This window comes from Alosa sapidissima, chromosome 7 (assembly GCF_018492685.1).
Source record: "Alosa sapidissima isolate fAloSap1 chromosome 7, fAloSap1.pri, whole genome shotgun sequence".
NCBI lineage: Eukaryota > Metazoa > Chordata > Actinopteri > Clupeiformes > Clupeidae > Alosa > Alosa sapidissima.
The window spans coordinates 34,697,398-34,710,880 of NC_055963.1; the positions used below are offsets into that span (position 1 = coordinate 34,697,398).

Consider the following 13,483-nt stretch of genomic DNA (forward strand, 5'->3'; position numbering starts at 1 on the left):
CACCACACACACACGCACCCATGCCCTCACACACGCACACCACACACGTACACGCAAACACCACACACACACACACAAGCCCATCCATCCCAGTTACTGAATGCTCAGCTGAAGGCCTGTGGGCAGTAGATCTGGCCCAGCCGGTCGTGTGTGCGTCCTGGTCTGCATCTGACTTGTGTGTGTGTGTGTGTGTTTGTGTGTCCTGTGGGCACCCAGTAGATCTGGCTCTGACGTGTGTGTGTGTGTGTGTGTGTGTGTGTCTGTGGGCACCCATCTGGCACGGTCATGTGTGCCTCCTGGTAGGTCTGTGTGTGTGTGTGTGTGTGTGTGTGTGTGTGTGTGTGTGATCTGGCCCGGTCGTGTGTGTGTCCTGGTCTGCATCTGCTCACATCTCATCTAGCCTTTCTGCAGAACAGGTAGGAATGAGCAAGAGGAAATTCCATGGTGTGTGTCAGCTTAGCCAGCTGATGGGGAGCTGCTGTCTCACACATCCATCCCAACACACACACACACATACACACACACACACACACACACTCATGGAAAAACACTCTTTCTGTCAGTGTGCCCTGTATCTTCTGTGTCATGGCATTTGATGTACAGCAGACTTACGTGTAGAGTATGATAACTTGTACACTAGGATATGTTATGTATATCTTATAGAGTAAACGATTAAGCGATTTTGTATTGATATCTTGAATATGTTGTATTGATAGGCTGTGGTTATAAATTAGGCTATATTGTTTTGATATGCTACAGCTGTACATTAGGCAATGTTGTATTGATAGTCTATGTTGTATTGATAGACTATGTTGTATTAATATGTTGTATTGATAGGCTATGTTGTATTGACAGTCTATGTTGTATTGATAGGCTATGTTGTATTGATAGGCTATGTTGTATTGATAGGCAATGGTTGTGCATTAGACTGGTGTCGTGCTGCTAAACCAGTGCAGAAGTGTTCCTCTGAAATCTGGGTGTCGCTATACCGAAGGCCGAAGTTCAGACACATTCACACACTCTGTGATTTGTGGGTTGACACACTAGCACCTCTCAGCCAATCAAACCAGGACTTACTCCGAAGCTCAGGCCACTGTAGCCGTTTTTCGACCGACAGAGAACTCATTCCATTCCATGGTTCCATTCAGAATTCTTTGAACCTTGGTGCTATCTAGTGAACCAGCCATGGATGCGTCATCAACAATGGGTGTTGCATGCAAAAACAAAGTTAATGAGATGCATAAACAGGAGAAGGATATTAAGTTTTATGAAAACAGCAGAAATTAGCTGTTTGAAATGCTAGTCAACGTCTGCAGTGTAGTGCTAGTTGGCTAGTTTTGTTTACTCATGGCAACAGCTGATATGGACGGAAAACTCATGCTTTTAGCCTTCTCCCCTCTGAATGGTAAAGTCACACGTCCACTCCGGTTCGCAGGAAAAAACAACTGTTTTCTGGTTCAAGCTCCGAACAGTGCCACGTTCCAAACCGTGTTTTGTTTGGTCGAAATGCTCCGACCGGTTCAAATGTTGGTTCGCGAACGGAGCCGGTTTCCTGTCGGTGGAAAAGACCTAACAGAGGCCTGTGGGCTGGATGACAGTTGGGCCAGCACGGGTCAAGACCCTCAACACGTGGTTTAAACCTGTCTCAGTGTGGTTTAAACCCCCCAGATGTAATTTATGCTGCGTTCCATTTGTCTGCCCGAGTCGGTCACCTGAGCTACTAACAGGAAGTTGCAAAATAGACTCTGAAGTTCTATTCCAACTCGTCAGCTTGTTCGAACCCAGAGTACCCAGAGTTTGAATTTCCAAGATGGCTGTGCCCATTAACAGTAAATGCGAGCCTTAACTATGCTCTGTTTATTAGTAGTTTTGTCCAACTTGTGTCGCATTAAATAATTCGTAGAAACAATAGTGTCCAAGCTGTTTGTGTAAAATTCTGGGTTTGCTATATCTGGTAACAATTGCTAACAGACAATTCCTAACAAACGGAAGACTTGTTGACAACTGAAAAGTAACCAGCTCAAGATTTTATACAGGTGTGACAGCATTCTGAATCACTAGTCGTTTTACAAGACAACTGGGACACGGCATTAAACCCATCTCGCTGTGGTTTAGACCCTCCACATGTGACGTAAACCAATCTCAGTGTGATTTAAACCTGTGTGAATGTGGTTTAGACCTTTCTCATGAGGTTTAAACCCATCTTAAACACATATTATGTGTGTGTACAGAGAAAAGTGTTCAGATATGACTGATGAGCATGTTTGAAGACACCACACATACAGTAGTAGGAGACTAAAGCTGGAGTGGGAAACGAGACTGAGGGACTGATGCTTATCCTTCAACATCTGCTGTAAATATGGGTCATGTTTTTATAACAGAGGTCAGTAGAGCGCTGAGACGTTGGTCTATCTGTGCTGTGGAGGGAGAGAGAGAGATAGAGAGGACAGACAACAGACAGAGAAACAGATAGAGAGGGAGAGAGAGAACGAGAGACTTCCAGAGCGAGAGAGAGCGCTTCCAGATTCCCTTTCAAAGAGACCAGCAAGACACCTAGTGGTGAAGTTGAGCACTGCGCACAGTATTAAGCCATCGGGGATAATAAGCCCAAATCAGATGGAGACCTAAATGTTTATCACATTTATAAACTTTTGAGGTGCAAGGCCGGACTGTCCTGTAGTTCAGGCCTGTCGATGTGAGCTGACCCGTACACCCTAGCTGAGTAGGCTGGACATCACTAGTGCTCCCTCTTGTGTTCACATCTGGAAATGCATCTAGCTGTCAGAGTTGGTCTGGCCTGCACAAATCTTCTGCAGCTGTTACTGCGCTGGTCATTCTGACAGGCTACAGCTGAAGAGAAGATGCCCTCATACTGAACTCTGTCCCAGCCAACACTCACTCCAGATCCGGCCAACACTCACTCCAGATCCGGCCCACACTCAGGCCAGTACCGGGCCAGAGAATGTGCAGCCTTTGAGCCGCATGACTCATCTGTTAAGCTGTGCACCCATAAGAACAATCCCACAATGAGGCCCTGAGGTGGCGGCGGACGGGTTAGTGATGGGGTTTCCAGTAAGGGCCTCTCCTCCAGTCGTCAGCAGCCTTCCAGAGAACCAGCCACGATGTATGTGACTCACCTGACATGTGTTCTCGGAGCCGAACCGATCTGTGGGAGTGTGGAGGTGGCATACCAGTGACGGCTACTGGTTTTATAAGTACCAGAGGAAATTCTGAGCAGCAGAGCTGGATCTAGGTGTGGCAGGGGGTTTGCCGATTTAATGGCTGCAGATGAAGCCATGCATACCAATCATACCAGAGATGTTATGGTGAAGTTTGTGTTGTTAGTAACTAAAATGGACTTTTCAATTTGTCACTAACAACACAAACTTCACCATAACTTCAACAGGACAGCGTCTTTAAAGCAAGACTGTGTGTTAATGGTAACAATGTAGCTATATAAAAGGCATTTAAACCTTGCTAACACCATTGACAACTGCTAAAATCTTGTCAACTGGTGATTTTTGCTAACATAATTAGCAGTGTGGTATTGTTAAAGGTTTTTGTTGTGTGCTTCTACCCGGAACACAGAGCTGCAAAATGCCCTGGGGTCCGTTTACCACTCCCATAATGCCCTGGGGTCAGTCTCCCATTCCCATATTGCCCTGGGGTCCATCTCCCAAAAGCATAGTTGCTAACTATGACAGCAACTACCTTGATAGTGTCACTGCCAAATGTGAGTCCGTAGATTTGAGTTGTGCATGCACAAACACTTAAGCTTCATATGGTCACATAACATTTTTCATTTTGGAAAATTAAAAAACAAGAGCATATTTGTTAGCTCTTACTAAAATGGGAACAAAATACGACCGAATCAACACCGTATTTCTGTATCATTAACGTGTCTGTAACTTGTGATTCAAATATTGTCAACTCAGATTTGCCAGTGACGCTACCACGGAAGACGCATCAGTTAGCAACTATGCTTTCGGGAAACACTGCTGGACGGCTGGTGGGAATAAAGTGCATTCTTATCTGTCCATCACATGACCATTTACTATCGAAATGGATTTGAAGATGATAGCATAATCAGTTTCCTAATAAAGGCATACCACAAAAAGTAGCAAATTGTTACATTGTTTCTTTAAAGCAATATATACTGTTTATGCATGAGTGTTCTATGAGTGTGTGTGTGTATGCGTGTCAGTAACTGAGTGAGTGAGTGAGTGAGTGAGTGAGTGAGAGACAGAGAGAGAGAGAGAGATTAATGGAGAGGAAGAGAACACACAGAGCCAAGCAGCTTCAGAGACATTTGTCTTTATTCCCCTGGCCCTTGTTCTATCTGAAAATAAAAATCTCCAACGCACATTAGTCAGATCCAACTAGAACAAAGCAGTAGCTTTTTTTTTTTTTTTACAAAAGAAAGGAATATGACGATGGATAATAATGAATAAAAAAATAAAATGATACAAATGGTTGGTGAGCACATCTAAAGAAACAGACAGACAGAAACAGGAATCCCTGGGCCCTGGGCCGCTAATGGGAAGACCCCAACTTCGGGACCGTCCCCACAAGCGCCAGTCTTAAAAAACAACAACAGCGAAAAACATTCGTGACCCGGAACACAGAAACCTGACTGGAATAGAGTGAGTACAGGGGTCAGTGGGAGGAGCCTAATACATTCTAGACAGGTCCAGCTATGTGGACACAGGAAGGGGCTCGTCGCTCTCGGAGCAGACCCAGGCCAATAGCAAGTCTACTCGCACCGCTACCAAGCCAGACTCACTCGTAGCACCGGACGAGCACAAACTGCCGCCCACACATACAGACAGCCCTGTCAGAGCTGTGGATCAGCCGCCATGTTGGGTGAGGCGGCTTGTCAGCGGTCAAGCTGGCGGCCATGTTGGGTGAGGCGGCTTGTCAGTGGCCAAGCTGGCGGCCAGATTGGGTGAGGCCGCTTGTCAGTGGCCACGCTGGCGGCCAGATTGGGTGAGGCGGCTGGTAAGTGGCCAAGCTGGCGGCCATGTTGGGTGAGGCGGCTGGTCAGTGGCCAAGCTGGCGGCTATGTTGGGTGAGGCGGCTGGTCAGTGGCCAAGCTGGCGGCCATGTTGGGTGAGGCGGCTGGTCAGTTGCCAAGCTGGCAGCTAATCTGTGCCTCTGCTGTGTATAACCTCAAACTCGGGGCCCAAGTACGTTGGCAGCTTTGACATTCAAATAGAGCACCGACCGACAGGGCAGAGGCATTAGGACACTGGCTAACTCATGTGCCTGTGTACACACACACACACACGTGTGTACACACACAAACACACGTGTACACACACACACAAACACACGTGTACACACACAGACGTACATGGCCAACCGTAGACCACCCTGCCGTGAACAGGGAGCAGCGACTGGCTTGTAAAGGGTGAGTAGATAGTGCTGCAGCTCAGCCCGCCCACACACACACACACACACACACACACACACACACGGCTGACTGTGGCCCACTCTGCTGTGAACGGGGAGCGGAGTAAACAGCTCAGCAGACAAGATCACAGTAATGACCAGCACCATGATCAGAACATTATAACCAACCTCATGATCAGACCACCACCGCACCAGACCTGGACCAGACCCGTGCCAGAGCAGAACCAGCCTAGAGCAGCTGCTCTACAGAACCCCCCTGCATCACAACCAGCACCTCTGGGCTTTTGGATCCCTACGCTGGAGTCTTGCTTTTTGGTTGGTTTGACCCTGTGTGCCTGCCGTACGGGTTGCTTTCTCCTCTCGCCAGAAAATGCATTTGTATTGCTAGCAGACGGGAGAGGAAGTGGGAGGGGCCAGGGTCACTGCATCCTCATTGGCTGAACCAGGAGGGGGGGGGGGGGGGGGGCAGGCTTGCTGCATCCTCATTGGCTGAGCTGGTACATTTGTGCGTTAATGAGGCCTCCCATGCACATGAGCACCTGGCACTCAAACATCAACCCCCCCATACACACACACACCAATCTACATCACACACACACACACACACACACACAAATCTATATCTCCCTCACTCACACAAACTCACGCACCCCAATCTACATCCCTCTCACTCACACACACATTTTACTGAACACAAAGACTAAATTAAGAAATGTCTGTATAATGTACCCCCCCGCCCCTATGTTTCTATGAGTGTGTGTGTGTGTGTGTGTGTAGACTCAACAGGGGTAATCCCTGGTTGGACAGGACAACCTGCCTGCAGGTCACTCACTCTCTCTCACACACACAGTAGATTACTCCATTTACTCGATTTTCTCTTTCTCTATCCCCCGTAATTCTATCTCTCTCTCTCTCTCTTCCCCTCCATCTCCCCCTCTCTCTCCATGTCTCTCTCTTTCATTAAAACATGATCAAGTGCAAATTAAACACCTGCAGTGTGTGGGAGTCGCACACCTCACACATCCCTGCTTCTCGCTCACACACGTTAAGTTTCCCAACAGATGTCCTCAGGACATACCCCACTAGTTAAGGATGGGAAATATAAGGTATCTATACACACACACACACACACACACACATATAGAATTCCGCTGTAAGGAACGTATGCGTAGACACTCCTGCGACCACCAAATGTCCCCATGTCTCTCCTGGGTTGGCAGAGAACTACAACAAATCACTATTACATACATATGTCCCCCCCCCCCCCCGACACACACACAGAGGTATATAACACACACACACACAGGTGTGTAGGTTCGTAGACTTACACATGGCTGAAACGAAAAGAGCATGTCCCCCCTATTAACAGAAGGTACGCGTGCATGCGCACACTCACACACACATCTCTGTCTTGCTAGTCTACATTCAGCCTACGGGTCAGTCAGTGCTCCCCTCTGGAGGAAATTTAACATGGGGGGTGGGAGCTGTGTGTGTGTGTGTGTGTGTGTGTGTAAAAAAGGGGGCGGTTGTGGTCAGTGGTCTGACGAACAGAGCAAAATCTCCCCAGAGGGGGAGCGCAACACACTTCGCTACGCCATCCAACTCATCAAGAAAAAAAAAAAATCAGCCGTAACAATAAACACACCCACACACACATTTTTCTGTATATCTGTGTCTCACCCTGTGTATCTCTCTCTCACACACACACACACAAACTTCCCTTGATGCAGCACTTTAAAAAGAGCAACAGATGCTACGCTGCTCTGGTTGTTGTATTGACAGTGACACCTGAACAAAAAGGCCCTGAGCAATTGAACAGACTGTGTGTGTGTGTGTGTGTGTGTGTGTGTGTGTGTGTGTGTGTGTGTGTGTGTGTGATGAAGGGGCACACTACTGTATTATTGGAGGAAGAAAACAAAAACAAATTTATAAGAGAGGGAAAAAAAGAAGAAAAGAAAACATGTCCCTGTCAGTGGTCAGAGAGAAAGAGAGAGAGAGTGAGGACAGACAGCCAGATAAACAGACAATCAGAGAGAAAGAAAGAGAGAGAGAGAGAGAGAGAGAGAGAGAAAGAGAGAGAGCGCGAGAGAAAGAGAGAGAAAGAGAGAGAGAAAGAAAGAGGGAAAGAGAGCGAGAGCGTGAAAGCAGAGGATCAGTGGAACCAGGTGCGGTAGCACACGTAGACTCCCAGGGCGAGCGCCGAGCACACACACACGTTGGCCAGGGGGCTCCAGGCGGAGGCGGCAGAGGGGCCGGGGGCCGGTGTGTGTGTCTGTGTGTGTGCGTGCGTGTGAGGCAGCTCCGGCTCCAGCTCCGGGGTGCGGGGGGGCTTAGGGGGGGCCACAGATACAATGTCCTGTGGAGGGGGAGGGGGGCGAGGAGGGGGGGCAGGGGGCGCGTCGCCTACCACTCTCCTCCGCATTCGCATTTCACTAGACACACACACACACACACACACACAGGAGAGAAACAAATGATAAGAGTTAGGATCAGAGTGTGTGCATATGTGTATTTACACCTGTTTGAACTAGATGTACCGTAAAGCGGTACAAAATATGACCGCCGCTCAGTCCTGCACATTCTCTCCGCAAAAATAAATCACGCTCATCAATCTCCTACTCAATCCCCTACTCTTGCAACTTTTGTGAATGTAATTCAGTGTGTGCATAGTGTGTGTTTGTTTTTGTGTATATGTGGAGGGGGGGGGGGGGGGGGGTTGCGTGTGTGTTTCTTTCTTGTGGGGCTACATGCCCACCAAGTTTCGTGCAGCCCCGTTTTTCAGTGTCCTGGGAATCATTGACACAAATGTACTGAAAGAAAAAAATAATAATAATCTGGAAGAAAAAAAAAACTCAACCTATATGATAGCTTCTCTAGCAGAGCGGTCATAATGAAAGTGTTCAGGTAGGGGTGTGTGTGTGTGTGTGTGTGTGTGTTGTGTGGTATAACTGTTGGTATGAATGTGTTCAGGTACGGGTGTGTGTGTGTTGTGTGGTATACCTGTTGGTATGAATGTGTTCAGGTGAGCCGTTCTGGTCATCCTTTGAGCGGGGAGAGGGGGGGTATGAATTCAGGAGGCACATCCTCCTCATTGGACAGTTCTTTCCAGGACTCCTGCAGGCGGACACACACAGACACACACACACGGCTCAGCTGAATATGAACCTGAAATTAAAAATTCATGAACGCATTGACTTGAAACACACAGACACAGCCAGAGAGACAGACACACACACACACACACACCTGTATGGAGGTGTCTCCCATGATGCTCTTGGCACCTTCGATGACGGCGAGGTATGAGAAGCGGAGCTGGTCGGCGGTCTGGATCAGCCCCATCCGGCAGCGACGCATGTCCAGCAGCACATCCCGGATACACACCGACGACGGTTCCTTCCGGAAAGACATCTGCACGCGCACACATAGACATAGACATAGACACAGACACAGACACACACACACACACACACACACAGTCACCTCTAATTGCATGCCTGTGTGTGTGCGCTTGCACATGGGTGCATAAATATCAGTGAAAAGGCATATTGCGTAGTTTAGTGTGTGTGTGTGTACAGTAAATACCTGCAGCGCTGTTTCTCCTCTGTATGCACACCTGGGTCTGTAACTGTACGCAGTGTTTGAACACCTGAGCCTTTATCAGTGTGCATTTGTACGTATGCATACTAAGATATTAAGGACAAGTGTGTGTGTGTGTGTGTGTGGGGGTGTGCATCCATGTTGGCACACATTCTATGTGTATCTGTCCGTGTGTGTGTGTGTGTGCGTGAGCATGATTACAGCATGTGTGCACACTGCATACTGTACGTCCATGCCACCTGGTGAGTTATTTTTATAGTCAGTAAAATAGAAGTTTGTGTGATTAAGTCCTTATATTATATATAATTAATTTACTTTGTGTGCTGTGTTTTGACAATAAATTACCTTTAAATAGCCAAATTAAGCTAAATCAAGGTCAGTGTTCAAATTACTGCATGCAAATCACTAGGGTCTTCATCAGATACACCATTACCTGTTGCAATATAGCTGTGCGAGCATTCCTATATTACGTCTGTTTCTTTGATAGTTTACATTATTTGCTACCACATATATAAGTCGAGTTATTACTAGGACTCAACACGCAGTGTTGTGCTGTGGTATGCTATGGGCTTTAATGAGTGCATTTCGGGCAGCCTATCCTACATCTAGGAAATAATTATTGAACAAATTGCAGTCTACATAACATGACCGACATAACCAGTACTGTCCGAATATTAAATAGATCGTTTGGAAGTTATGGTAAAATTATACTAGCGTGAACATTGTGCTTTCATCACGTAAGCACACTACGATCACAGTTGTTATGCATGTCTCGTCAAAATTCACTGATGGAGGAAGGTTCGCTTTATCCCAGAATACAGCACACACGTTTCACTTCGCTTTCACTTCACGAGCACTTCGCACTGATCATGTAGTGGTGTTTTCTATAGCCTATTCGTAAACCTGTCGTTCTTTGAACTTTGTAAAAATGCTGTGAAATGTCTGCGAGATGCTGCTTAGCCAAGTTCTATGTGTAGCCTACTTCCCTTTGAATGGCTCTGAAACATTTAAAGGACGAGCCTCAGCGTACCTGTTGGCTTGCCTTCACTATCTGCAATGTATCCGAAATAGTTCCAGATTTCACTTTGACCTTTTGCTTTATCCTAGCCTGACGTAGTCATACTCAATTCTAGTCAGAATATGAGTCTGATACTGCTCCATTGGGACATAATTATGGGGCGATACAGGGGGGGAATGCCTCTGCACTCAATTGGATAGACCTAACCAATCAGAGCAACAAAATAGCTTACCGTGAGGTGTAGGAAGAAAACACACGAACCATCCTTCTTCTCCTATATCCCCTCCGTTTTTAAAAATAATTCTGTTGAACAGTGATATGCTACAAACATGTTAAACAGCTGGGAAAGGCTGTCGCAAATCCCTTGAACAGGTGGTCAATCAGAGATTTCAAACGAACGAGGGAACATGTTGCAATGCAACAGCGCTGTTTCCCCTTGATGAAAGTGAAACCACGAGTTTTCCCACATCTCAACTTTGGCCAAAGTTTTCAGAAATAATCATTTTCAGTGATACCTCATTAAATAATATGAATTTTCAATATGGGGTCTTAAAAGCCATGTATCCTTCTAGCCACAGCGTTTTTGTTTCAAACATAAGCCTAATCTAAGCATGCTCAGATGACGTGATGGACAGGTGAGCAACAGTGCCTAGTCTATCATCGTAAAGCCTGATTTGATTGGTCCGCCTGATATAGGGCGAGCATACTTCCACCACAATGAAGCAATGCCAGACCGAACTTCCCGACCTCAGTTGTGGGCGGGACTAAGTTCGGAATGGCACCCAGGCTAGCTTTATCCACAAGCCGAGGACGGTCGGCAAAGAACTTGTGTTGACGTTTGCTGCGCACTCACTCACTCAGAGCTGTGCGTGCACAGGAGCATGGAGAGTGGAAGCAGTCCATACAGACACAGAACGCTAATTTTTAAATAATGTATCAATTATAAAAACGTCAGAAATAATATTGTTTTTTGCGTGAGGGCATCGTGGGACACAGTGCAACACTAGTGCGAGTAAATACGTGTGTGTGTGTGTGTGTGCGTGAAGGACAGACAGGTGAGCAGGCCGTACCAGTAAGAGGCAAGTGTCCACGAGACAGAAAGTTCCGGAGCGTCCGATGCCGGCGCTGCAGTGGACCACCACAGGCCCCTGGTCTGGCCCAAGGCAGCCCGACTCCCGCACCTTAAACAGGAAGTTGAGGAAGGAGGCCGGAGACTCGGGAACCCCAAAGTCCGGCCAGGTGGTGTAGTGGAAGTGAAGAATCTCCCGAGTTTCCTGAGTCTGGGAGGGAGGGAGGGAGAGGGAGAGGGAGAGGGAGAGAGAGAGAGAGAAAGAGTGAGAGTGAGTGAGTGAGTGAGTGAATGAGAGAGAGAGAGTGAGAGAGTGAGAGAGGAGGGGGCATTCTCAGTGTTAATGTAAGGACTTTAAGGGACATGTTAAGGTAAAGGTTTAAATGATATTCCATATGGGCCTGAGTGCACACATCACTTCCTGAGTGTGATCAACTCTGAATGCTTCTATAGAGTCTCACGGTGGCTCTCCATGTGGGAAGGAAGACTGTATATCTAAGTGTTGGTGTTTATACATGAATTGAAAACATCATCATCATAACCAGTCAAGTTGGTGCAGAAGTTATTAATAAATAATAGTTATGTAGCTGGATTGGTAGTACGACTGATGGGCATCCTAAACCTTCTTTACGACTGATGGGCATCCTAAACCTTCTTTACGACTGGATACATTCTGAAATTATTTTGTGAGTGCGGTCACTTTAGAAGAGGTAGACTTTGCACTCAGCTGCAGCCTGCAACCTCTCACTTGTATATGGGCCAACTTCACTTTAGATTTTCTACAGCAAGATTCTTTTGACAGGATAAGAAAAGATAAGACAATACTTTAATGTCCGTTTACACAGAATTTTGTCTTGAATTACAGCTCAGCAATCAGCATAGAAAGACATTTGAAAACAAAAACTAAAAAACAAATGTGCTATTTGCTAATTTAACCCTGTGGAAAAGACCTTAAGCAGACCACTCCACCGGCTCATCAGTCAGCTCCTGCTCCATGCTCACTCCTGCCTCACAACAGCTACGCTTCATGCACCAGACACTTCGCCTGTTGACAGACTTTGCACTTTGGCCGCCTTTCAGTAAAAGCCCACATCTCTTGTGCTGGTTGCTTCACTAATCCCTAGTGTGCGTGCACACGCGCGTTTGTGTGTGTGTGTGTGTGTGTGTGTGTGTGTGTGTGTGTGTGTCTCACCTCTAGGTTCTCCAGCTCCAGCTGGCGTACAGTGTAATAAGACTTGATGTCTTCGGAGACCAGTGTGAGCCTGAAGTGTGTGTCCTCAAACACAGCCTCCCTCTCCTCCCGCTCGGGCCAGTACTGCGCACACTTTATCTGCACAACAAACATACACACAGTCAACACACAACATACATGTACATACAAGCACGCGCACACACACATACACACAAATATACATGTACATACGTACAAGCACACTCACATATACATACAAGCACACAAACATAACACACAATATACAATCCCACCCACCCCCACACACACGTCAGTGTCAGGTGTCTTGGTGTGTACACACACACACGTTAAAGGCCAGTGACTCTTGTGTGCATGGTCACATCCCCCTGAAGGCCGGCTCAGCCTGCAGTAGCAGTATAGAGCCCACAGGGGGAGACAGGGAGGAGCATCTCCTGACCCTCAGCTGCTGACTGGTGACTGTATCCCACAGTCCCTGCAGGCACACACACTAGAGTGCGATTCGGGCCTCATATTTCTGTCCGAACCCGGCCCGCGTCCATCAGAGTTGCGTCCGAACCTGACAGGCATTTTCATTTTTATGTCCAAACCCGACCCGAGCCCGACGCAGATGATGCCTGTTATTCCCATGCTAGTGATTAAATGTTCACGTTTGTGGATAGCCTGTCTTTAGCCCACTGAACAACTGTCAAAATGGAATTCTTTGTTGTCCACAGAATCAGATGAGCATGCATGCACGCAGGAGGTCACACACAGCGCACATTAACACAAGAGGCCCAAGCAAGCATAGCCTATTGAAATAGAATTCTAGTCCTACCATTGACGAAACTTCTTGAAAATGTAAGTGTTGAACTGAACTGCAGTCTTTCTGTCACAGATACTTATGCAGCATTGATGTTAATTGGGACAACTCAAGGCAATCCTCTCCTCCAACAGAATGAGACAGCCTTATACCGATAGCCTATGTCTTTACCACAGCATGCAACGCAAATACCTCCGCATAGTAGGCCTAGACTTCCCTTTGTTTTCTTTGCTCTTAAAATCTCCCGATAGGCTATTTTGGGCTACGTTGTAGTTGTTAGCCTGTCTTGCGCCTGAAATGCACATGCGTTTGTCACGGCTGCATAAACAAATCATGCACACAAGAAGGCGGCTGTTGTAAGTCCATTTTTAAATG

The 13,483-nt window shown here is 47.0% G+C and overlaps 1 protein-coding gene across 8 annotated transcripts in view; it reads right to left on the minus strand.

The window, feature by feature from the left end:
* ptpn1 (protein tyrosine phosphatase non-receptor type 1) overlaps window positions 1-13,483 on the minus strand; it is a 49,304-nt gene that overhangs the window by 5,996 nt on the left and 29,825 nt on the right. For 3 of the 8 annotated variants that reach the window (XR_006032918.1, XR_006032917.1, XR_006032916.1), the window contains exons 5-9: window positions 12,289-12,426; window positions 11,098-11,307; window positions 8,659-8,820; window positions 8,413-8,526; window positions 5,445-7,844 (exon numbers count right to left, since the gene is read on the minus strand). Coding sequence is in view for 1 of the 8 variants with exons in the window: in XM_042098535.1 (XP_041954469.1) it covers window positions 8,449-8,526; window positions 8,659-8,820; window positions 11,098-11,307; window positions 12,289-12,426 (588 nt within the window). In the remaining 7 variants the exon portion in view is untranslated. Of the gene's footprint in view, window positions 1-4,298; window positions 7,845-8,412; window positions 8,527-8,658; window positions 8,821-11,097; window positions 11,308-12,288; window positions 12,427-13,483 lie in introns of those variants that run through there. The other 5 variants (XR_006032921.1, XR_006032922.1, XR_006032920.1 and 2 more) reach the window with 3 other exon arrangements.